Consider the following 26,260-nt stretch of genomic DNA (forward strand, 5'->3'; position numbering starts at 1 on the left):
GAGGGGAAACTACATGTCTGTGGAACTGTGGCTCCTCAGGGCTCATTGTCCATCCCCTAGGTGATATACGAGTGGATATGGACCAATGGTAGAAATGGCTGGGGGTTTGTCATGCTGACCACACGTCACCCTATATCTGGTTGGATTATCGTTCACCTCTGCTTAGCCATGTGAACGTTAGGCCAGCAGCCAGCTAGTCAGCTTTGGCTCTCAGAGTGCTCTTACGCCACGGATATGTGTAGGGGAGACAATTTCTGTGGAGGCTGGAATTACTTGAGTGGGTTCACAATATATATAGTAAACATCAATATGATTTAATTTTGGAATTATGCACAATAATTGACCATTATGGTAGCCCATACAAGAAATACAAACTGATCAAATATAACTGGTCAAGGCACAGAGTTCTGCATTTTGAAGATAAACATACAGATAGTCCATTTGTAGAATACTGGTCTCACCACACACACAAATGATTTCCTCATACATACATACTTACATAATCCACTATAATAAATGTCCGTGCATTAAATATCCTTACCAAACTTTTGACACTACTCCAACAAAAATAACAGTACGGAAAGCATCCTCAAGTTTATTTTAGACTAATTATAGTTCAATGAAAATAAGAGGCATTCTAAAGCCTATACTATTTTCATGAAATAAATGACCTGTTCCTTACTTTGACAAGAATCATTCCATTATCCACACTGTAACATGTTTGTTAGACATTAGAAATCTGTTCCATGATTAAAAAAACATATTTATATATGATTATAAAATGCAGAATGTCATCTGAGTCTTATCAGGAACCATCACAATGTTTGAGATTACCTACAACCTTGTTTCCATTATAAATCCATAAACGTTTCACAACTCTAAAATATTTCCGATATTGAAACTGTATAGCTCCAGCTTAGTGCATATTAATAATGCTGTGTCATATTGCAGAGTAAAGTTTAAACCATGAACATGTGTCACTACCTCAATCTTCCTAGAATGATTCACACCCCAGTTTTTCTAATTTTGCTTCATATGGAAATGTCTTTCTTTACTCTTTAGTTCAAGGATATGATAACCCTCTTTACATTCCAATATATTACTTTAAGTAGATATATGCATACAGACATTAAATTGTTTCAGCTAAGGAATCAGTGTTTGTATTGGAAAAATCTATACCAATATTACTACTTGTATCTGATTTAATATTTCTCTTTGTTTACCTGTGTGCATTACTAGTTCATTCAACTGGTATAGTCAATAGCATCTTAAAGTAGTCATGCTGAACTTGGTATATTGGAAATAAATCAGTTCTAAACATAATGTAGAAATCTGTTTGTTATTTTACAGAAATTACATGTAAATATAAAAATATTCATAGAAGATGACCGTCTTCTGGGTTGAAGCGCCGTATAGTCTGGTAGAAGTTTACCAATGTTTCAGAGGTCCTTACTGCCTCCATCATCAATGAGTACTCATCACCCTGATGATGGAGAAAGCAAGTACCTCTGAAACAATAAACTTCTACAGACTACACGACGCTACAATTCATAAGACGGCCATCTTCGGACTCAATGCCATGAAACCTCAAATCCTACAAAATATTCATAATTTGAAAAAATAAGCAGGACACAAACCAAAATTCCTGCTTCATTAAATGAGTAACAATTATCTTCATTGTTTTCCTTCTGATTAGTCTGTTAGAATATGCAGCTCCTCCATCAATGTCTCAGAGAATCCTTGCACTGGTAAAACATTCCTTCTTTTCTTTCCTATCGCATATATCTTGCAATTCTTTCTTTCCTTAAGTTATGGATTTCCTAATGCCTCACAAAAGTTTGAAGATGTCTTCCTTCACCAAACTGCAAAGAAACTTTTTGTACATCTGTAAAATCAAAACACAAGTGAAGGCATGTTCAATGAATGGCAGTAGATAAATGAAGGATTACAATCTCATACAACCTTAATGTTATTATCATTCAATAGGATGATACAATTTAGTCTAAAACAAATCAATGTTATTCTAAGAAAACAAATTCTCAAGGATTCACTGAATTCATTATACACAGTCCTAATGAACTATCTGCATGACTGCTTATATACAAAATGTGCACAGTACACAGCACGGCCATAAAGCATTTAATCAATAAATAACTGGAACAGTTGATCCAAAATGATCAGGCTTCCTGTGAAATTCTCTTTTTACATGTCAAACATTCTAATATTCCTTTTAACCTATTTTACTTAAAGCAACTTTAGAAAATCATGAGACTGATATTTTAATCAACTGTGTTAGATTCCATAGTTAGTTCAAAACTGCTTTAACCACTTGCATTTTGATAACCGCATCTGCAAGCAATACACTGATATTTTCTATTAAATGCTAAATTTTAAACAAAATATGCATACTGCATGACATTTGGTACGTTTGCTGGTATGCAGAAAGAAGATCAACAATGACATTGTCTTATAATGGCAAATCAACATATAACACTTTTCTTTCCATTGCTTCAACTGAAACAAAACTGTAACAGAGAATAAAGTTCACAAATTGAGTGGTAATAAAATACGTTCAGATTGTCCCAGTTTGCAAAATCACTATTACAGATAAACACTCCAAAATCACACGTATGTTCATTATCTTACTTTTGTAAGAGCAACTCAATAGATGCAAGGTTTGTGGATATCAAATGAAGACTTCCCAAAATAAAATATTCTATATATCTCTGAAGACATAACAGCCAGTTTGATTTCAGTGCACCTCTCAGTATAAATAATAAACTGGTTACATTCTTTATAAATCCATAAGCATTATAAAGAGGGTGGCAAAGAAAATAATTTTTGTCAGTATATGCAGGAAGCATATATAAATCATATGGAAATAAATTAACCAGATTTAGAAATAATTTCTTACATATTCCAGAATAATCTGGCACATTTCGATCACTCTTATCTGGAACATAAATGTTTAAATTCAGCTGTAACAAGTTTTATATTATTTTTAATTCACTTTTTAATAAACTTTGCTGGAAGTATATCATACACTTGTATAAATTTTTGTTATAAAGATGTTGATTTCTTAATATTCCATACACACTAACTAGTTATACTGTATAATTTCTCATTCTACTTACCCTAATTAACTCATTTGTGAGCCTGCAGTCATATCAAAATTATGCAAGAGCCAAAATCTCAAGCCTATGAAAAGAGCTGATGTGGTTTTGCATTTATTATTAAATATGTCAACACCAAGCCTCATTCACACATCATTCACTAAGTAATTAAATATACAATATATTAAATACAATGGCAACCCATAAATAAAATCAAAGGCTCCTGAGGCTCACATTCACAATAATCACCTCCAAATGTTAAAATAATTTGTTTTCCCTCAATACGAAAAAGAACTACATACCATAACTGCAAATTAAAAAAAGTTCAGTCCCAAAAAAAGTAATATATATATATATAACTTAACTACATAACAGTGGCATGTATTACATCATGTTTGCACAGACCTGCAACATTCAAGCATGATATACTTTTAATGGGACTGTACAACCACTGAAATTAACCCAATCTATTATTACAGCAAGCATTGATCCCATTCCTAAATTCTATTCATCCATTACATGATATGTCACCCTAAACCTACAGTATACAAAATATAACTTAATGCTTGGGTATTCTATTTGGTATTTTATAGTCTTATCTTAAATAATAATATAATTATCAGTACAATGAAAAGTTATTGGCTATTAGCTGGCTAAATTGTAATAGCAACAACTATGATTACGTAATAACTCGAGCATACTGATGCATTCAAGTTTCCCTACTAGAATCAATGTACCAACTGAGGAAAGAGAAAGCAATTGTAACAGAGCAGGGTGTTCACAAAGTAGCTTTACAAATTTCATTAACTATAACAGAACTTCTGTCACTTGTAATTAGTAAAGCATATTAAATGGATAATATAAGTTCATCTTTTGTCAGCTGTAATACCACATTCCATCACCACTAATGCTCCAGTCATACAAAACAAAATCTGCCACGCAAGTTCAGGGAAGATTTTGTACATATTACAGCAAAAAACATCCTCATAGACAGATGATTTACACCAACCTGACACAAATGTGTGGTAAAACTGTACCAATCAGATGTCTGTCATGTCATAACTGGTAGTCACATTAAAAGTCTGTTGCCAATAAAATTTAGTACAACACAGTAATTTGCTGCATATCATCACCATATTCGATGCCTATATGCCTTGAAATTTGTACAGCTTCTTTGTGCTAACCCTGTATTTTGAAATTTTATCTCATGCCATATTGTACATCATACACCCATTTATATATATTTACATTTTAGGTATGACAAAAACCAAAATACCTGTGCAGCATATTACTCCTTCAAAATTTTCAGTACTTTGAAACAGTAAGTTATTCAAGACTTCCAGCAATGAACAAACTATGTCCAGCACAAATAAAGTTGCTGTAGGGAGGTTCAATTCAAATTATTTTCATTTAAACTACTGTTTAAAACGTGCAACTACGGACTGAGGAACCACTGTCATCAATGTAAATACACAAATGATCTGTATCACCACAAAGTACTTCTGAAGTAGTATATAATACTGTTGATATAGTATGTAAGTTTGGGGTACATTCAATTAGTTTCATAGTCCAAATCTAAATTACAGAAATACTTAATTTCTGAAGTGCTTCTTAATGTAAAGTTGTAGAATTATACTCTCTTTCCATAAAGTCATAACAGTAAATTTTGAAAAGAAACTTCTGGCCAGTACCAAAACTTACAAACAATGAACACAAATTATCAAACATTCTAAAACTGCTACAAGTCTAGAATCATTGTTTCATTGTTCTAGGTCCCTTAACAAATTACCAATTGAGAAATACATTTTTAAAAACAAAGCATATTTCAACATGTTCGCTATCAGAAACAAAAAGAAGTATAAACAAAACTCATAGTTACCAACTATAAGGTATAATATGCTACTGAAAATTATCTAAATAGGGAATTCAAAATGTTGGGACTTCATGAAACAGTGGAAGGATATGGGTGCTTCACACTTTGCTAACAAAGTCACAAAAACTCACCAATATGTGGGGAATTACTGTATACACATTATGGCATGAGAAATATTGAAAATAATTACAAACAATATCAAAATAACTTAAAATGGAATATTTTCTTGATCTACTTACAACTGAATGCAACAGAACATTATTAAGATACAGCAAGTAATAATGCTGTTCTTTCACATACTTATCCCAAATGATAAATTAATATTAAACCTTAGACATAATGCAAACTTACACGCTGACAGATTTCTTAATAGTGTTTTCTTTAAATCTTCTGGCAGCTTTTAAACAGATGTCCGTCAGGAAAGGTTACACCTTTTTAATAATGTAAGAGCAAAGCTGTGTTCAGTATTTATATCTTAAAAGATCATATATAACTTTATATTGCAATCAAGGATATTACATCAAGAATCTACATGCGTCTTTATTCATATATTATACTTGGTTGATGTAAAAAGAATATAAATATGTGTAACTTTCATGTTCTGAGCATTATACTCTAAACAAAATAATTCTTATTACTGGCATCATCAGTAAATCAAACCTGAAAACCCATTCATTCAGATCTATACATATGAATTAAGTTCTACTGGTCAGAAAATGTATACCCATGGATAATTATAAATTAAATGTATTTCCTGAATTGTAGTCTTATGCAAGTGCTTGGTTTGTAATTGTTTTGTAGTCTCCCTCCACCTGCAATTACTGGAATGCAACTCATTTAAGAAACAAAGTTCTAAACGTGTGTCAACTTCACTGATGCACTGATGTGATATGCAGCTTCAAAGCACAAATATTTTTACTCATTCTATAGGTGTCAATCTATTAATTAGTCCTAAACATATTTATCAAAACAGTTAATCATTAATTTCTGTCATTTACTCAGAGCATTAATATTTATCCTTCCATATGTACTACATGACTAATGAACTTAAGAGTCATTATGCTAGACACAAATATTCCATACTACAGTGTGTACACATCTTTTTGGGACACCTGCACAACTGGAAGATGTTGAAATAAAAAGATACATGAAATGTTAAATTATTTTCAAAATATGAGATTTTGTTCTGTGGCAATTCTATTCAAGTAATTTTTCTGCTGATTACATCACTTTAGGAGATAATTTTGTCATCTTTAAAGAAATTATACTATCTGTAACAACAATAATTTGTAGACATACCTGGACACTCCTAGTGTACATGCCAGTTTTTCTTTTTCTTTGTCCTAATATGACTACCAATCTTAAAGTCTTGGCCTGACTCATACAAAAGCTGTTCTATCAACAAAAATGGCTTCTTAGAGCATAAGAAAAACATATATTAAAAACAAAAAAGTACTTAGAATATATTAATATAAGAAAGTGTCAGTGGATAAAATTAGACGATGTGGAACCTTAGACTTTGTACTCCTCACATAACACTGTTACAGTAATCAAATCAAGATGAGATGGGTGAAACATGCAGCATGAATGGGGAAGATGACAAATTCAAACATTATAGTCAGAAAACACAATGGAATACATAACTTCAGAGTAATTATTATAAATAGAAGGAAAAAAATTAGAATGTCTTAGATAAATAGTTTGACTGTATGGACTGGATTCAAATGGCTCAGGACACAATGGGCCTTTTCAAACATGCTAATGAACCTTCAAGATTAATAAAAATATGGAATTTCTTGACCAAGTAACCATTTCAAGGAAAACTTTGAATCACATGCACACAACTTTTAAATATATACTGAAATTAAGTACTTAAAGCAATGACCTAAAGCTATGCAGAAAGAACAATTACAATCCTTCACCTACAGAAACCTTTCAGAACAGGGAAATAAATCATGAATATTCTTTTCAAACTCCTTGAAAATTTCTGCATGAACAAAGAACCAGTATTCCTCCTCTATTTAATTGCTGTATGTTCTTGATAAATTTTGTTCCATCATACACCTATTTGGGGCATGTATTTGCCTTTTCAGACTTCTCCCTTACAATATTTTGCATACATTTTACTGAAATAAACCAGTGAACTTAGAAAACCAAAATCTGAATCTATTTACAATTTCCAATCAAAGACAGAATGTAGTAAGACAATAATAGGAATCTTAGTATCAAGACATACTGAAATTTTAATTTTAATTGTTTACCAGAAATATTTTGAAGTCATAACACTTATTTACGTTGGGTTGTCTGTGATTACAAAACCAATTTCTTACTATTAATGAATTTATAGTAAAAACTCAATTCAAATCAAGCACTTCACTCAAATACAGAATCTGGCAGAAAAGACTGACTAATGTTTCATGGAGTAAATAACATAAACTGACAATAATTAACAGAAAAAATTGTTGAGGACTGAAAAATCAGATCTTGGCAGCCGGTTCAAATCCCAAAACCATGAGATCAGATGATGCAGAAACATTTCATGCAACCTCTCCATACTCATTAAGTGATATGGAGCCATCTTGCTGTAACCACTGTTATATGTGTTCTGAACCAAATTCCTGTACATATCTACATACCTATGGCCTTGAAAACAACTTCATTCCTCACATTGTTGAATACTATTCAACACAAAAAAGCCAGTTTTCTCTGCTGGACCCTGTATTTGTAACTACTTATGGAAAAGCAACATGTTCCATGGGTCAACATACAAAATACTGCATACTTTAAAAATATCTGTAGTCATATATAAACTACAACAAATTGTTTAAATTACAAAACAGAGCGAGTTAAACAATATGTTCCAAAAGCAGAAATGTTACAGCTTAATATAACTAAAAAAACTCTAGAATTTACAAGTGTTCATATATAAATACTGTATAGTAATCCCTAAAGCAGCAGTACGAAATTTGCCCCCTTCTTCAACGCAGTATAAATAGTTCATCATATATATATATCACACAAAATTCCCATTGCCCAATATTACAAAACTGCCTGTACCATCTAAGATATTTTAAGCTGGTGTGTTTTGGTAATCAACTTTAAATCATACTGTGGTTATAAAAAGGATTTTTAATTATAATGGAAACATTAGTCCCTTCTATAAGAGCATAACCAGGCCATTAAGGAATTAAAGAAACTAACCAAGCAGAAATGACAGACCCATGGGGCATTTTGAGGTGTTTGTAAAAGTACAAGTTTTTAACACAGACTTTCCTTCATTAGCCAGAGAAAATTCACAATGTATTCCACGTTTGGCTTGTCTAATGTACAAGTAAAAGAAAATCAAATATCACCATGACCATGCCTGAATATACCTATTAATTTTATCTACACATAAATATGGACAAAATTAGTCCTTTATTACTTGAAATCTGTATAGCCCAACATCTGCTTTGAAACCCAACAGCAAAAATTTTGCATTCCTCGTTAAACAGTCAAATAAACGACAATAATGTCTTACTTGTGTATATTTTTATTTATATTCTCAACTACAAATTGTAAAGAAAACCTGAACCAATTAAATTATATTGCATGAGTAACAGGAATTTTAGTCTCATACTTACACATCTCCTACAGTTTAATGGCAAAATGTATAACTACTGCACGCGAGCATCCGCAGATATCAGATGAGAAAGGAGAAACAAATTAGAAAAATTTTAACGTGGAGTGTGCTGAAGTCTATGTATATATTCCAATTTGGTAGTCACTTGCGCAAAGGAAAACTGCACGATTCCCCAGAATAAATTATACATCTTATACACATTATTGTTCATAAACTACAAGTCTGTTTTGGTACACACCAGGAATTTCAGAGTGAACCTCAATTAGAATTTACACTCTGACTTAAAGGGAAATTCATATTCACAGTCTCTGTTATAACAATTAGTGAAAACAGTATGTAATTTTAAAAATATTAACTATAAAATTACACAATCATATCACTGCAACTGAATGTCAAATCGAAAGCTGTAGGAAATCCAGTCACCCCCTTCAGTTCCTTATATGGTTGTGTATTTGGCTTAAAGAAATATGTCCACTTCAGATACAAGTACTTAGCAGGCACACACGCTTAGAAGTTTGTTACATCACTCTATCAAATCCAACGTACTCGATTTTCAAAAAACCTTAACTGGTGTGTTATAAAATGTCAAAACAGTATTTTCTTTTGGTCATGACACTATTGTAGAACAAAAAGCCACAGGAACTGACTGCACCATCCCCACAAAGAACCGCTGAAATTAAATACCATATTTTCTGTGTAATTTCACTACAAACTTACGATATTGCGAAAAAGATTTTAATTTTCCTGAATTTCAGTGATGACAAGGCTGGTCATAGCCATAGGTGTGTGGTGTTTTGATATCATTTGAATTCAGGTTCAAATCCTATTTAGAGAATAATGCATGTATTACAGCCTTGCTCTCAGAATATAAACAGACCTTTACAGTTAGGATGTTCATACATATCTCCAGCTAATACCAGATCAGTGTGAAATTACCCACAGAATTAATATGGAATCACACAAGACAGAAAACCAAAGATGACAGTAACAAAATGTAATTTCCCACCCCATACATCTTAACCTTTACCATCTTTGTGTCATGTCTTAAATGCAGTCCAGCTTCATGTGTGTCACACTAACAAAATGCTAAACCATTAACCGTATACCAAAAACCCAGCTGGCAACCCTATAGTATGGGGGGTTTAAATTACCTTTTTCTGTGTGATGAAGGTTGACTGAGACCAAAAAATATTTAAATAGCAGCTGTTATACCATTTCATGACCACCGCTTAAAAATGATTTACAAGGTAAAATGTCAGAAAAACATGTAACTTACAAAATAGTCCAGTAAACATTATGATCTTTAACTAGGTAAGAATCTTTCCTGTCACATACAACTACTTTATGCAAATTATTAACAATGTATTTATTTTTGTACATATTATGGCAACATGTTTTAGCCATATATGGTCATCTTCAGGCTGACGCCAAAACGTACAGCAATATTACATTTTCAATAGTTTATGTGCTGCAAATATCACATCACATTTCTTCCTTGATGTATTTAAGAAGGTAATTTTGAAACCTTACATTGGGAGAAAGACTGCCCAGGTAATTCATTATCATTTCATGCTGATGACTCAACGCATCAGGCTCATGCTATTTGTGGAAATGATTATGAATGAAATAGGAAAACACAAACTGGTAATACTTTCTAATATACTTTTAAGAAACAGAAGTAAATAATAGACATATACTGCATCCATACTGTAATCTTGGTGAAGGACCACACACTTCCACCATTGCTCACTGTCCTGATGATGGAGGCAGCAAGGACCTCTGAAATGTTTGTAAACTTCTACCAGACTGCACAGTACAACCCAGAAGACAGCCATTTTCAGACTCACTGCCATGAAAACCTCAAATCCTACAGTTTATTATTAAATTTTGATGTCAGCTGAAACATGTTGCTATACTGCTGACATGAAGTGTAAAACAAATAGTGTTAATGATTTGCCTATACTTGTGTGATGGAAAAGATTCATATCTAGACAAACTAATTACGATTTTAGATTTCTAATCCAGCAAGTATTATATCATCATTCATTTTGTTAAAAGAAATGGTCATAAATAACAGAATATGGTATAAATATTACAATACATATACGTAATTCATTTTTACAACCTAACTGGGCATGTGATACGTGGCCTCATAACTTTTCTGCCATGAAAAGGTTCAGTTTTTTCTTGTAAAATTATTGCTAATGTTTCTACTTAAGAGAGCACAGCTATTTTATGTTCAGTGACATAAAATGATGCAACAAACTATAACAGCACACCTCCAGTACCAAGCATTTCATCAAGTAAAACCGTAAATGTAATAGTTTTAGCCGTAATTACACATACAAATAAGTCTTTGTCTTACATCTTGTTGTGTAGCACCAAAAATCAAGAATACTTTTTTAGTCGTTAAGACTGCATTACTGAACATCTTCAAGCAATGCTACACCAAATCTGACCTCCACTCCATTAAGTGACTGAAAACAGCGAGCTTCAATATGCGAGGTGTCTGATGGCATCAGTGTAAGTAGGATGTAATTGAAGGCATAATTTCTGTAACTGACACAACACTCTATTAATCTGTACATGCTTACATCACAAAAATCTCCCTTCCTCGTACTCACTCACAACATTGGATGGGATATTATTTGGTAAGGAAATAAAGCACAATGCATGCCTCCACTTTCTCTGGAATCTGTAAGATTTTCTTTATACAACAGTTTCTTTCAGACATTAAACATCAGCATACGCCATGATGAAGACTGCCGTATGGAGGTTTACGCATCTGAAACAACACAAGACTATATAAAAGATACTGAACACTTTCTCTTTCTTTATAATCCGAAAATGCAATGAACTTGTGAAAACAACAAAACTGAAAAGGTTTCATTTGCAAACTGGAGACTTTCTTGTTGGACGAACAATGACTGCCCTAAATGATCTACAGCAGTTGTATCAATTTTATAAAACAATTTAACTTGTATGCAAAAACAAAAAGTAGATTAACATTAAAATCCAAAATTCAACATGTCATAATATTTTCTGGGCTAAATCTAACATTATTCCTACAGTAATTACATCTTATAATTTTGACTCTTTGGACATCCTGGAGTTGGTTTTTCTTCTAACTTACCGGGATCTGGAATATTTCTCCCACCAGCCCAATGTAAAAAGCTCATAAAAATATTTGCAAGACAAAATAAGCCAAGAGAACATAACACATGCACATTTATCAAACAAAAAAGTAAAACAAACCAACACTTTAATGCTTTTGTTGACAAAGTCAACAAGAAGCACTTTAATTTCAATCTCATCAAGCAAGAAAAAGACCAAGTACCTAAGCTAGTAACAGCAAACAATTAAACTGGTAAAGTAATCCCTGATGAGCACCACGTCATACACAAAAATGGGAAAGCGGAGGTAAAGCTCCACATATTTAAAGCCCCAGTACTAAATGAAGGTAAGTGGCTAGCTTCACACCCCAGTCACATCCCCCCACACCGTCAAGGAACGAGCCAATATGAACTGGACGGGAGGATGGGTGGGCCCTTAAGCTAGTCCAGAAATTGCAGCAAAAATCCTGCCATGCCAGGAATCAAACCATACTGATTTGGCTCTCCCAGCTATCCTGATAAAGGTGAGAGAACCAAAAACTGGAGAGGACAGAACGTCATCATGGTCTGCAACGTTTGTCTGTATAATATCTTTTAACCAAAATGTTCACTCACCTTCCATGTAATGATTATATTCTGTCATCATGATGTGTTTCATTTGGCTCTTGTCCATCTAGTACTTCACTGTCTAAATTATCTGCATTATTATTGGTAGCAACTGAGGAAGGAGCTGAATCATCATCTTCAACATCATCACCATCATCATCATCATCATCATCATCATTGTCTTGCTCATGGTTTGATACTGAAATTGTATTCTCTTGCTTCACTATTGTGATATCAGGATTATTTTCCAGAGTAGACGTTGCCAATATCTTTGGAGTCGAAGCCACTGGCATGGACATGGACAAAGACATTTCCTCGAAAGAATCGTCAGCATCCCTAGATTCATCAACACCTTCATCTCCTGAAGAAGAACCTCCACGACGTAATGTTGATAAATAGTTGGCCAATGTTGTAACAGTTACATTCAGCATTTCAGCTGCCCGGAATAATGTAATCTCCTTTCGCTGAACCTTGGCTAAAACATCTGCTGGGCCTGATTCAGACCAGAAGTCACGTACTCTGCCAAAAACACAACCTCCTTAAAGCACTGCCTTAAAATACTGAAGAAAGTGAAACAAGTATATACTTTCCTCAAAACACTACAAATGCAATAGTCCATGTTGAAAAGAAAAATTTCAGTTTTATTTTAACCTTTATTTCTGTAACTATAACTTCCAGATTACATACAGAAATGTTTCGGAAGAAGCTCAAGGAGTTTTACTGTAGCAATTTTAAACTATATTAAAGCACATTTATAAAGCAGTAAAGTAAACCTAGCATCAAGAACTATTTAACCACATAACTGCTAGAGAATAAAAATGTCAGTTGGTTACGTAGCATTTGACTGTCAGAATTCATATATACCGTCTATTTCATACCAGCATGTATGTATAGATTATATACACAAAGTTAGAGCATGAAGAAGCCTTGTACAACAGTCCTAAAAGCATGTTTGGACTTCAAAATATCATGTATTACAACACAGAAACATTCCCTGTTATGACTTATTTTGTTTTAGTACCCCAAGTAACTTCATAAGCTCCGCCTTACCTATAAGGATGTTTGAGGCAGCCATATGCATCCCGGTACCTGCCATAGAGTGTACCATATGAAACACCCAACAGTTCTGCACCTGCTTTCATTTCCAACTCCTTGCTCTTTATAGCTTCCATAATACGCCGTGTAAAAGGCTCCTCCCAAAACTGCTGTCTTCGTCCAGTGGTTAAATAATCATTCAGTTTAACTACATCTCTGTATTTATCTGCTACAAGCTGACTCATCACTGATGCTGAACCTGTGACGTAGAAGCACAAACAGATGTAACAAGACAATGTCACATACATATTGCGGTGTTGGTGACGGCATGTGCCCACACCTTCCTGCATCTTCTTTGGTCGATTTATAACAAAGAAAATAGCCTTGTAAATCTATGTATGTTGCTCATGTACATATATAAATGTGTATGTGGGAGGAGGGCTCTGCATATAAATTTGTCCATTTTGATGTAAGAACATTAATATCACTTAATAAAAGATATTTATAAAACAGAACTGTTAAAAGTATATAACTCACATTAATATAGAGCAAAAAAATAGCACAATATTTCATTTGATAATTCCAAATTTATACATTTTGTTACAGAAATAAATTACATCTTCAAACTTGACAGGTTTTGCAAAGTTTGGAGATAAAAAAGCAGTTTCTTTCATGACCTCAAGAATACAACTTAGACTAAATGCTTCTGACATAATTTAGGTCAAAACTGTTGTTACATTGGTTTATTGACTAGTTGGGCAACTCTAAACTCCTCAAGAACAAGTCTACTCCACTGAGTTACTAACCTAACACCAGTCATGTACAGCCATCACTACACCAACCCGCTCAATTTGATGAATTATATAAATTTATATAGATAAAATAAATAATTCAGCATAAGAACACATACTTGCCTTCAAAGACTGGTGTCCCAGGGAGATTATCCCCTTCTGTCATCTCATTATAGTTAGCTTCCTGCAAAATTACATCACACACCACATCACAAGTCAAATGCAAAAATGAAGAACAAATGATATGGGCCATACTTAAGAAGTTCATGCACTCTCTCTCTCTCTCTCTTAAAATACATCTTTCCACAGAGTTGAAAATACATCAGAAATTCTGTGGCAAAATCTCTAAATGCTGAAGAACAATATAATACAAAAATTTAACATGCCAAAATACCCTGATTTTTGAGTCAGAATAGTGAAAGTAACAAGCAAATATGTCATGTGTATAATGTCCATGTAGTAATTTTTAATTTATCATGAAAATAAATTAGCAAATATATTACATATTACCATCATACAACATGTGAATTCTTACACTGCTAAGTGAAACTTTTTTTATATCACCGTCTCAAAACTCTCTCATATAAAAATGAGACATGTCTTTTATTCTGTTGATAAATTTCTACAGTTTAATGAGGATTCATTATCCTTTAAGGGTTATTTTATTTATATAGTCTGCTGAACAGCAATGGATTTAGTGTAACATTTTAATATTTTCAGGTTAAAACTTTACTGTTTGTAAAATGTAATTAATATTTTAAATTGTACTCTTTTGTATATCTTGAATTTTATGACACAGTCCACAGCTTGTAATTTGTCTAACCTCTGGATCCACGGTATGGCAAGTAAGTATGTAGGTAAGCTGGCATTTTTTTATTATATATATATATATATATATATATATATATATATATATATTTACATACACATACATATTTATACTTTTTTAAGTGGGCGACATGTTGGAACTGAACCTGACCCTAGGCTATTCCATACCACACATCTCCAATGTATTTTCAGCTTCAGCATTAAATGACGACAAATGAGTCTGCATGCAACTACTTACTGTAGGTAGCGGGTTAGCAGGAGGCTGATGTGAGGTAGCTTCAGCACTGTCACAGGCAATTACTTCTGGTTCAGATTCATACCATCCTGACAACTCATTCTCCGCATCCGATGTACTACCACCTTCCTGATGAAGCAAACATTTTAGATAAGTATCATCTTACATTCTCTCATTACATACGCATGGCAAAATATTGTATTTATATGACTATAACCCATGTGCATATACAGTAGGGCCCCGCTTTTCGGCGATCCGCTAATACGGCACTTTTCAATCGCGTGCATATGCCCCACACGCTCTACAGCTGAGTCAGAGAAGTGCGTCCGGCGCCATTTTCTCGTCGCTGATTCAGTCTGTTTACAGCTACTACTGATATTCATTTTACTTTCATATCATTTTCTTAGGCCTAGCACTATTGTGCACTTACTATATGATAGTGTAAACATCTTATTAGGCTTTGATATACATTTGCAATTGAAAAAAAGGCAAAGATCCGCTTTTCGGCGATTTTCGCTTTGCAGCGGGGATCTGGTCCCTAACCTGCTGTATATGCGGTGCCCTACCGTATACGGTGCACTTTGATATTAAGAAGAAAACATAAAACAGTGTGACCCGCCAAAATTGACAGGAATAAACACTTCTTTGTGCTGGACAGTAACACAAATTACTACAGCATTCTCTTTGCAAATTGCAATGAAGTATAAAATGAATGAAATTTCTTTACAAAGTAAATTAACCCTTCAGCATGGTTTCACATACAAGATATATAGGGCATTTGAACAATTCTACCTGCGATACCACATATGCCATACATCCAGCTGCAAGCTGCACTTCTATGGCCTCTTCTGACAAAACTAACAATCACAAGGAGATGTGGTTCAAAACTGACCTGGGATAAAGGATCTAAATTTTTTGTATGTGCAGTGGTAACCTTGGAAAAGGTTGTGACCTACCAGCCGAACAAAGACAACAAAGCTTCTACCACGGTCAACATAGCTGGGCCTTCAAGATGTCAAGCACTTCCAGATTTGGCACAAAGAAAAGAGCGCTTTTAGGTGAAATTTTAGATGATAAAATTATTGCATACAGATCAAACGAAGATAAGTTTTATGCATCTGTGAACCACAGTTCAATACTAGTGACCTGAACATTCTTTAAGTTATTGAAATGTTTTCTGATACAGTTCTTATGCAGAATATACAAGAAGAGACTAACAGATTGCAAAAAGTGTCACTCCCTTCGCATTTCAACCCAGGCTCAGAAAATGAGATACACGTTTTTGCCCTCTGGAAATTCTACAGAAGCCAGAATCTACACTAAATCAACAACCACCTGCTCTTCATACCTTTCTTTTCTGAAAAGCTACCCGCGGAAAGACAAACTCACTGACCAATTTCTATATTTCATCGATAATTCCACAGCAAGTGAATACCAAAGCCCTGACAAACTTTTTGAAATTTGTAAGATTTGAGGTTTTCACAGCAGTGAGTATGAAGATTTCTGTCTTTTGGGTTGTCGCGCCGTGTAGTCTGGTCGATGCTAACCAATGTTTCAGAGGTCATACTGCCTCCGTCATCAGGCATCGCCCTGATGACTGAGACAGTATGACCTCTGAAACGTTGGTTAGCATCGACCAGACTACATGGCGCAACAACCCAGAAGACAGAAATCTTCTTTTCTGAAATTTATCAAATCATTCAACACTTGAACAAAAAATATAAAAATTTGTACCTTCCAAACCAGGACATTGTTAAAGATGAGTCTTTGACTCTTGGAAAGGCTCTCTCTCTTTCAAGTAGCATATACTTATGAAAGCTGCCAAGTTTGGGATAAAATCTTCTGAGTTGTGTGAACTGAACACAGGATGTATCTGGTCTTCTTATAATTTATACAGGGCAAGGGATGGAACTGACCAGCGAGTTTGTGAATTCTGAAACAAAACTGCAGCACTAGTGATCAAGGTTGTGAAGGCTCTCTTGGGTCATCGTCAGACACTCTGGATGAACAATTTTTATAATTCTCCAGAATTCCCATATTTGATGAAGTCAAAGAAAACAGATTGTGTTGGAACCCTACATATAAATAGAAAAAACATTCCTCCCTTGGTGAAAACCAGAAACATGAAAAAGGGAGGATGGTTTGGTCAGTGCTCGGGGGACGTAGGAGTTCTGATCTCGCGCGATAAGAAGTGACCATGATCTCCACATACCATGCAGATGAGGTGTGTGTCCGTAAGCAGAAGCGAGGAAGTCGTAAAGCCTGCCGTGTCTGACTACAACACCCACACGGGTGGGGTTGACCTAAAAGATCAGATGCTGCAACCTACTGGAATAAAAGAAAGGTTCCAAGCGGTATGTAAAATTATTCAAGAGGCTACTCAATGTTACCATTCACAAAGCAATGGTAATACATCGGTTTCTGTCAGCAAATAAAAAAACTGACCACTCACATTCAGCCTGCATTTTATCAATGGACTCTGAAAAACACAGGCCTGGAGATCCTCATTCTATATACGGGCACCCTTCTATTGAACCACCTTCTAACAGACTAATGGCACATCACTTTCAGGATCAGAGTCCTGCCTGCAGAAGGAAATCTAAACCTCGACAGTGCGTAATGAGTTCACAACACAGCAAGAGGAAGAAATTCATCCACTGGTGCCCTGATTGTGAAGACTGGTCTATTTGAATGGTTCTTTCAGGATTTACCACACAAATATCCACTTCTAATCTGATCCCTGTTGACCCATATGTGCATCTAACACACTATTAGAAAGGTAAGATTATAAAATTCATTACAAATCTAATGAACTTGAATTTTGAACTGGCAAAACTTACTATGAAGACTTCTTCAGTTCCTCCTGCACCTGTTACACTTGCCACCTTAGGACTGAAACTGGATACATCAGATTCCATTGGTGGACGTCCCCTTCTCCGTTTGACTGGGGGCTCCAAATCTGAACCATTTCCTAAAGATTCCACATGGGAAACTTGGGGATCTACACAATTCATTCCATCCTCTTTGGGAGGTGCAGTTGGTTGTCCTTCCTGTCGCCACGATACTTCAGCTAGTCCTTTAATACGGAGATCCTCTGCAGTCTTTAGCAAGGATGCCAGATGTGACTAAAATCATTAATACATTTTCATAAAAATTAAATTGCACACATAAGGGAAATTAATAAAAATAACGTAAACATCATGAACATGGCAGAAATGATTTCAAGATTTTGGTGTGTAAAATCTGCAGCAATTTACAACTATGGAAACAAAGCAGTGGTAGGAAGGACTACAGAAAAAATAATGTTCTTAAATACCACATAATAATTACACTCAGTTCCCACCTACATCAGCACTACATAGTACATAACAATAATAAAGAGGGGCATTTATGCTATCAATCATTATGTGATTTAAATTAAACTATGCTAGTTTTTAAATATATACCACTTACATGATCAATATTAATTTCTCCTTTGTACATGAACTGAACAAGTGCTTTGATGTCAGTAAACTTGACATCTTTCAGGATTACAATTGGATTATTCTCTTCATACTGCGAGAAAATTGCATCAAAGTAAGTACTGCACGCTGATAACACCACCTACAAAATTACATGAATTGGAATATAACAAATCAGTTAAAAGTCTTTATGTATCTTACCTCACACTAATTATACATCACAAAATTTATTGAGCAAAGCAAACCACTCTACAATGGTAGTAACACAAGAATTCAAAAATACAAAAGCACAAAACCATGCCTAAACCATAAACATAGGAGCCAGGGTAGCTTAGTCAGTACAATGACTGACTACGGACTGGATGACCGGGGTTTGATCCCTGACGAGGGTAGAGGATTTTTCCTCTTAGCCTCTATGTCCAGACTGGCTCTGGGGCCTACCCAGCCTATCCAATGGGTACTGGTGTCCCTTCCCGGGGGTAAAGCATAGCTGGCTTACCCCCATCTAATGCTGAGGTTAAGAATGTGTAGGAGTTATACCTCCCCACCCCCAAGTACCTACATGGTGTATGATGGGACAGCTTTACTTTACTTAAACCATAAACATAACTATTCTGGGCATTACCCATCAGCTAGTTTTATTCCAAGCACAACATTTCAGTAACTTGATGTTTCCATCTTTTTGAAAGAGGAATGGTCCCTTTCAACAAACCAGGCTCAATCAATAGCTATTTCAAACAAGCTGAATCTTTCCTCCCTCCCCTTTTTTTATACCTGAAGACAGAAACATATCCAGTTTCCATAATGTTGTGTTTGGAAAAAACCAAGATGGTGGATTATGAATGTCCAGAATAAGTCATATTTATTAACATATCCTCAATAGAACACACTGCTGGCATTCATTTCCTTATGTTATTGGAGAAGATACAGTCAAAATAAAGGAGGTTAAGTTACTGGAAAAAATAAACAGTAATTGCTACTGACACCTAGGCCTTGCTGAAAAGATATTTAAAGGTATTACGCTGTAAGAACAGAATACAGCAATCAAACGGCAAAGGAAGACTGTTGAACAAGAAAGTTCAATATAATATACAGATTTCCGTAAATTATTTAAATCAGTGTGATTACACACTTAATGACATGAAGAAAGAAATTTTAATGTTCCTGCTCAATATATGTATTAGAAACAAACAAACAAACAAACAAACACTGAAGCTAATGATTTGCAAAAAAAATAACAGAAAATGCAGAGAGACTTAATCTGTACTGTTTTTAAAACAACATACAGGATCAATTATTATTTCCTGCATTCACAATTACCCAGTCTCCAAAAATGAGTAAATATGTGGCTTCAAAACAACTGGCATTGTGCAGGTTAAACGAAGCCATATTACAAAACAATTTTTGAAGAATGGTCAACAGTTAGAAAAATGTTAATGGAAATAACTTAAGCCAGTTATACAAAGGACATACCAAGTCATGAGCACAATTAATGTACAATGAAGAAATGCACATGAATAAAAAACATACTGACAATAAATATCTGACATGCAGTTATCAATTTTCTACAAAATCTCCTGAACGACCCACACATTTCTGTCAGTGCTGACAAGCTTACAAATCCTGCCATGGTAGAAATCCATTACATCAACTTCAACCAGCTACAAACAGCTCCCTCAACAGTCATCATTCTTTAGTGCTGGTCTCTCATGTGCTCGTTTAAGACCCTCAAAATGCGATAGTCTGTGGGAGCCAAGTCCAGACTGTCTGGCGGATGCAGGAGCACATCCCAGGAATTCTTTGTAATTATCTGTTACCAGATATACAGCATTAGGCCCTGTGATGCCACATTGAAGAATGACAGTATTTGTCATTGGCTGCTTGACACTGCAGTTTTTTCAGCATCTGAACACAGTAAGTCAACCACTATACATCACTCAGCATCCCAGAAAGCAGTTCTCCTAACTTTTCTGGCCAAAGGTACAGTTCCGGCTTTCTTCTTTTTTAATGTCATGCAATGCCGTTCCATGCTGTCGTTGGTGGGGGAGGGGGGGGGTGTCAAAACAGTAAAAACAGTTTTCATCACCAGTGACAATGCTGAACAGCAAGTCATCACCAACAGCAGCATGTCATCAAACAACTGTGATAAAACATCCATGTACATCTTTTCATGTTTTGTAATCAATCAGAGAACCCAACAGGAACAAAGTTTCTGATACCCCAAAGCCACAATTATCTCGACCACCTTGCGTACAGCATGGTGCCCTATGCCAAACTGTTCTGAAATTTCCCTAACCATCAAACTTTGGTCTTGTTTGATGAGCATGTCAACCTTCTGCTCATTGCGTTCGGCTGTGGCACTTCTCAGTCGACAGCAGTGCAGCACATCAGCAATGTCCACACTTTCATCTGTAAGTGTGTAACCCACAGTGGAGAACGGAAAAAACTAGCAGCGTCCATGCACCAGACGTGTGTTCATACTGGACAGGACATTGTCACTACTGATTTTACACACTGTGTTCTACTACATGTGGCACAAATATGTAATCTGACTATGATCATGACTTTTGGTATGCCCCTTATATCTCTGAAACTACTATAAATAAAATATGGTGTAAACTTAACTGTCATATCAAGTACTTAATACCACAAACAAAACTAAAATAAACACATGTTACACAAATTACATAGATTTATGTAATATTCACAAGGCCTATAATTCTGACATTATATAAAATCACTTTATGTGGCAATAGTCAAGTAAAAAAATATTTAACAGCTTCTCTGAACAGATGCTTTCAGGATGCCTTCTTCAAGACCCTACTGATAAGCTGTTTGTTTGCATGCATTTATCTGTCCATCCCCATGATCCAATTTCAGACATTTATTTATATTACAGACACTACCTGCCTGATATTTCAAACTTGTTATGAGAACACCAGCATCTGCAAATGTTGGGTCAGTGCTCACCTTATGTGCTCTAAGAGTTTTTCCTTCACAAGCGAGTGTTACATCACAGAAACTCTCCCTCTCCAACAGCTGACTAAACATCACTTGCAGGTTATTATGGTGGTATTTCCATCGAAGACAATATTGCTGGGGTAACATCTTTTGTTGAGAATTCATCTTGCCTGAAACTGTATTATTTCTACCTGATGCTCCTGTGTTGACTTCTGTACCACACAGGGGCCAATAATCTGTCTCACCCTGATGTGAAGAATCGTAACCCGCTGTCTCGTCGTCTTCAATACTCAACAAAGTATTTGGATTGAGAAGAGCTTCTTCCAAAACATCTGCCTGCAACATCACATTGCACATAAAGCAACTGCAGTTCTTTGTACACAGTAAAAATTCTTGTTTACTATATGGTAAACATAAGTGTAAGTGCTGTGAACACTATTTTAGTATTGTACTCACATAATTATTCAAATTCTTATACAAGAGAGTATTTTTTTTAATACACACAACAAAATCCTCTATTACATACCACTCATGTTAATAACATATAACATCTAACAGTTATACAAAATGTTAGCACTTAAAATAATTTGCAATCTTGGGTCTTTTCCATCATCTTTGTTTAAAAGAAAAACCACAACATTTCAAAAACCGGCTCCATTTCCATCTTCAAGCGAGAGGGAAGGTGACTACTCAGTTGGGTCCGTCAGAAAGAGCTAGTCTTTATCACTGGTCCAGTCCGTCATCAACATCAGCAGAAGACAACAGATGCAAAATATACTTTATATTGTACACTTTATTACAAAGTACCTAACCTGATACAATCCTTAAAATTCCTGTTTCTCAATTTTCAGTCACATTTCTTTATCATTTCAGGAATTCAATTCAAACAGATTTCATCTCAAAATCATCAATAAAGTGAACTACCAGCCCTACAAAACCAGTACAATAAGTAGTAACACATATATTTTATGCATTTCATCATCTCATTATACTTATAGTATTCCTCGTGAATGACTGGGAACAACTTTTCAAAACTGTCATGTTTTACACAATAAATGAAGTGTCAACTAACAGTACATTGCAATACCTTCTTCCAGATACAATACCTCCAAACCTATCTCACAAATGCCCAGAGACAAAAATAATAAATAAATGGAATACTCGACTAGCCTACATGGGAGTGACAGTAATGTGCACCACCACATGATGACGTGCCTATGCACATATGATGAATCATTCACCCTCTTCTTTTTATTCTACATTTCAGCCACAGTGGAAACAACTTTCCCAGTAATTAGTTACGCAATTTTACCGTTTTCTTTGCAGCTAGCGAGCATGACTGAGCTACACAACTCCTTATTTTTTCTGCATTCTTCTTTATGGTGCGTATGCTCGACTCATTCACACTATATAAACGTCCGAGTGACGCAGCAGTCTCCCCACTTTCAAGTCGTTGAATAATATCAAACTTAGTTTCTAGAGTTAGTGATGTCCTGGGTTTCTTCATGTAGGCATCCATACTGTGCCTAAATAGAAGAAATGAGTTCACGGGTAAGCGACTTATCGTCATGAAACTATTTGCTCCTGGTGGCTGTTACACGCATCTGGTGTTGGTAATGCAAGTTGACAAGTAACGTATATATGCCCTCCATCATGTCTCTTCGCCACACCAATATTGAATCACACAATCCAACCCTGATTTAAAAGCATTAAATCAAACCATAACGCATGTCAGAATTACTAGTAGTCAAAATACACAGCTATAACAAATTCATGTAATAAAAAACTAAGATATTGTATGTTTTACTATCCAGTGTTTGTAAATATGGCATTCAATCCACTAATCAAAGTCATGACAATCATATGAAAATCATTAACACAATCTGTGAAAAAAATGAAGTTACTGACTGTTAAAGCAGGAACTATATATAGTTACCACTGGGCTAAGCATAATTAGTCTCTAAAGAACTGAAACCAAGCTAGTCAGCCATTCATATCTAAGTGAAACAGTGCAATTATTCTTAACCTTTAAGTTGTGTTAAGTTAAGAAATAAAAAAGTAATAACAATCTGTAGCCACTATGTCATATTTTGCAACGTAATAAATCATAAAAGTATCTTACAAAATCTAATATCATGTTTGTTATTCATCAAATTAACCAACCTACAATCTACACTTCTTAGTTCAATGATAAAGTTACATGTTTGATTGTTTTAGTACTTTCAAATGCAAATCACATGTTATAACAAACTACTATCTACAGTACCTCTGAAAACATACAATCTTGATTAAATTTGTTGTCTTTCTATAACACAAAATTAATTAGCACTCTTTTTTTGTTCACTTTGAGTAAAAACAGTCACCCCTAAAATGTTCTTCCTATCTTGTAACTCACACATACTTCAAAACATAGTACAATTTTAAAATATGATCCTCCTTTTATCATTATCATCATTATACATCAGAATATGAAACAATTATTCAATATGGTAGCCACTTACATGTGAATCTTTACATGGTACCTTCCACCAAACTTCTAAAAAATATTTATTTTATTTAAGAATATTAGACTGAACACAAAATCAATACAAAGTAAATTAAAACCAGTGTAACCCCAACTATCACCAAAATCAGAACAAACTCATACAAAAAAAAACCAATCACAACAAAAGTTAAAAATAATAAATTTAAAATCTTGACAATCCACACATAAAAATATTATACAACACACTACTTCACACATACTTTCCAACAATAAATCCTAGAAACACAAAATTGGCTAAAAATGTTCTTTAGATGAACAAGTCTGTGCCCTATGTCATATTACACCACTAACTTTAAAGAAAATAATAATAATAATAATAATTTGAAGTTTCAGCAATCTTAAAACAAAAACAGGATACAGTAAACTTATTTTCTAAAATTACACAGTCCTTTTTAACAAATTCAAAGCACATATATGGTCAAAATTCTCCATACTTTACAGAGCCAAGTATGTACCTATGTCACAATTCACTGCCTTATAAACCCTAAACCCCAATTGCACTTGACAAAAATCACCATTACAAACAAGCTGATCTTCATTACATGTGTAATATAAATATGACTGGACAATTAAATGAATGAACAGAAATGTGAATACCGACTTCAACAGCAGCTGAATCACAGCACCACATACCATGTTAATAATATGATGTAGGAATGTATTTCATATTTACTTTACAAATACTAGCAAGAATAATATTCTTAATTCTAAACACTTACACAGAATAAACTCCAAAGTCACCGGAAAAACGGTTACCTGTTTACATTTATGGCAACAAACATGGAAACAGCTTTTAACAATCTCCTATATCTGATACAACCCACACCACAATTCTATTAGACGACGTTATTACTGTAATAACCACTTTAATAATTTTAGACGCAAGTTTCTTTAATCACTGACAGTCCACAAAATGTACATTACACACCATGCACAAAACAATATGTGAAACAAATCCCCCTTACCAAAATGTTGCACGAATGCCCTTCGTTACAACATCGTTCTCGATATCAATTTTGGATCAAAAACGAAAATGGCGTATGCCCTATCATTTGGGAAATTCCTATGACATCAACTGTAGATTTGGCCCGGTAACCTAGGTTGGCCTACTTACTGGATGGACTGAAACGAAATATTCTACCCATTACGAACGCAGAACGCTGGCAGTAAACCGCTACACTTACCTCTTCATTGAATACTATCTTTTTGGTCTGTAATAGTACGTGACCCTCCTTTGACTGGCCTGCAACACTTTCCTGATGTTGACGTTGTAGCCAAATATGTCTTTTTCCTTTGTAATGGGCCTTTACATCGTTCAATCCTCCGTGACTCACAGCAAATACTTTTTTGCATAGCAAGCAATACGCTTTGTGCTTTTCACCTTTCACAGGAGTCAGCCACGAAGAAAATTGATCAGCCGTCGTCCAACCCGAAATAAATTTGCACAGACGCCGTCTCTCGCGTCTCGCCATGTTTGTTAATTAATGTTGGAGGGAGTTTGCGCTTTTAACTTTTTTTGAGCTATATTTTTATTTAAATTTTGAAATTGTTCAACACACTTTATTCAGAACCTCCCTTCCAATGCCTTATTAAAAAATCATGCAATCCATACGCTGTACACGATACTTTACCGCACAAAAAATCAAACCTGGTACTTCCAGCCTCACCTATTTTTTTTCTAAAATTATCCCTGTACAAGCTACCACCCCCCTTCAAAATTCTATGGATAGCTACCATCTTGTTTTAGAAACTAACAAATTGTTGTATATTACATTACTGCATTCAATTGTAGGAAATATGGTTTGCCATTTGCATCTAAAACTGTACTTCGTGTTTGTACCGTGACAAGAAAGCTGAGATTCTAGTCGGTCATTCACCTTGAATTATAACTACACTTTTCCGGTGTCGGAATCTCATTCAGCAAGAACATGTAACATATGAATACAGTCTTCGATGAAGAATGTTTTCATTACGTTAATTGATACATATTAATATACTATCTCACATTTGAAACTGACTTTTTATTTCATCTATTAACAACTATTTGAAGCATTGTACACGTTAGCTCCTACTCATA

At 34.7% G+C, this 26,260-nt stretch overlaps 1 protein-coding gene across 8 annotated transcripts; it reads right to left on the reverse strand.

Annotated features, from left to right (window-relative positions):
* Positions 1-293: 293 nt before the first annotated feature.
* LOC110832918 (uncharacterized) lies at positions 294-25,849 on the reverse strand. Of its 8 annotated transcripts, none has more exons than XM_022070383.2 (10): positions 25,368-25,503; positions 22,951-23,164; positions 21,648-21,974; positions 18,670-18,819; positions 18,057-18,341; positions 15,220-15,345; positions 14,277-14,337; positions 13,378-13,621; positions 12,337-12,846; positions 294-11,393 (listed from the first exon to the last, which is right to left on the reverse strand). In XM_022070383.2, the coding sequence occupies exons 1-9, from the start codon at positions 25,373-25,375 to the stop codon at positions 12,351-12,353; spliced, it is 1,911 nt and encodes a 636-aa protein (XP_021926075.1). In that variant the 5' UTR covers positions 25,376-25,503; the 3' UTR covers positions 294-11,393; positions 12,337-12,350. The 8 variants fall into 8 exon arrangements, with proteins under 8 accessions (XP_021926075.1, XP_021926076.1, XP_021926074.1 ...); XM_022070384.2 differs by lacking the exon at positions 25,368-25,503 and adding an exon at positions 25,149-25,289; XM_022070382.2 differs by lacking the exon at positions 22,951-23,164 and having other exon boundaries at positions 294-11,161; positions 25,368-25,849.
* Between the last annotated feature and the right edge of the window lie 411 nt (positions 25,850-26,260).

The sequence above is a fragment of the Zootermopsis nevadensis genome, unplaced genomic scaffold (genome assembly GCF_977971745.1).
Source record: "Zootermopsis nevadensis isolate Lab colony 2312 unplaced genomic scaffold, Znev_1.0 Znev_ptg000008l, whole genome shotgun sequence".
NCBI lineage: Eukaryota > Metazoa > Arthropoda > Insecta > Blattodea > Termopsidae > Zootermopsis > Zootermopsis nevadensis.

Excerpts from the sequence above, each read along its gene's own strand:
- LOC110832918 (XM_022070382.2), bottom strand. The coding sequence starts at position 25,655 with ATGGCGAGACGCGAGAGACGGCGTCTGTGCAAATTTATTTCGGGTTGG. Across the intron at positions 15,346-18,056 it reads GAACTGAAGAAGTCTTCATA|GAAGGTGGTAGTACATCGGA; the intron begins GTAAGTTTTGCC and ends TTGCTTCATCAG. Across the intron at positions 13,622-14,276 it reads TGGGACACCAGTCTTTGAAG|GTTCAGCATCAGTGATGAGT; the intron begins GCAAGTATGTGT and ends TCTACGTCACAG.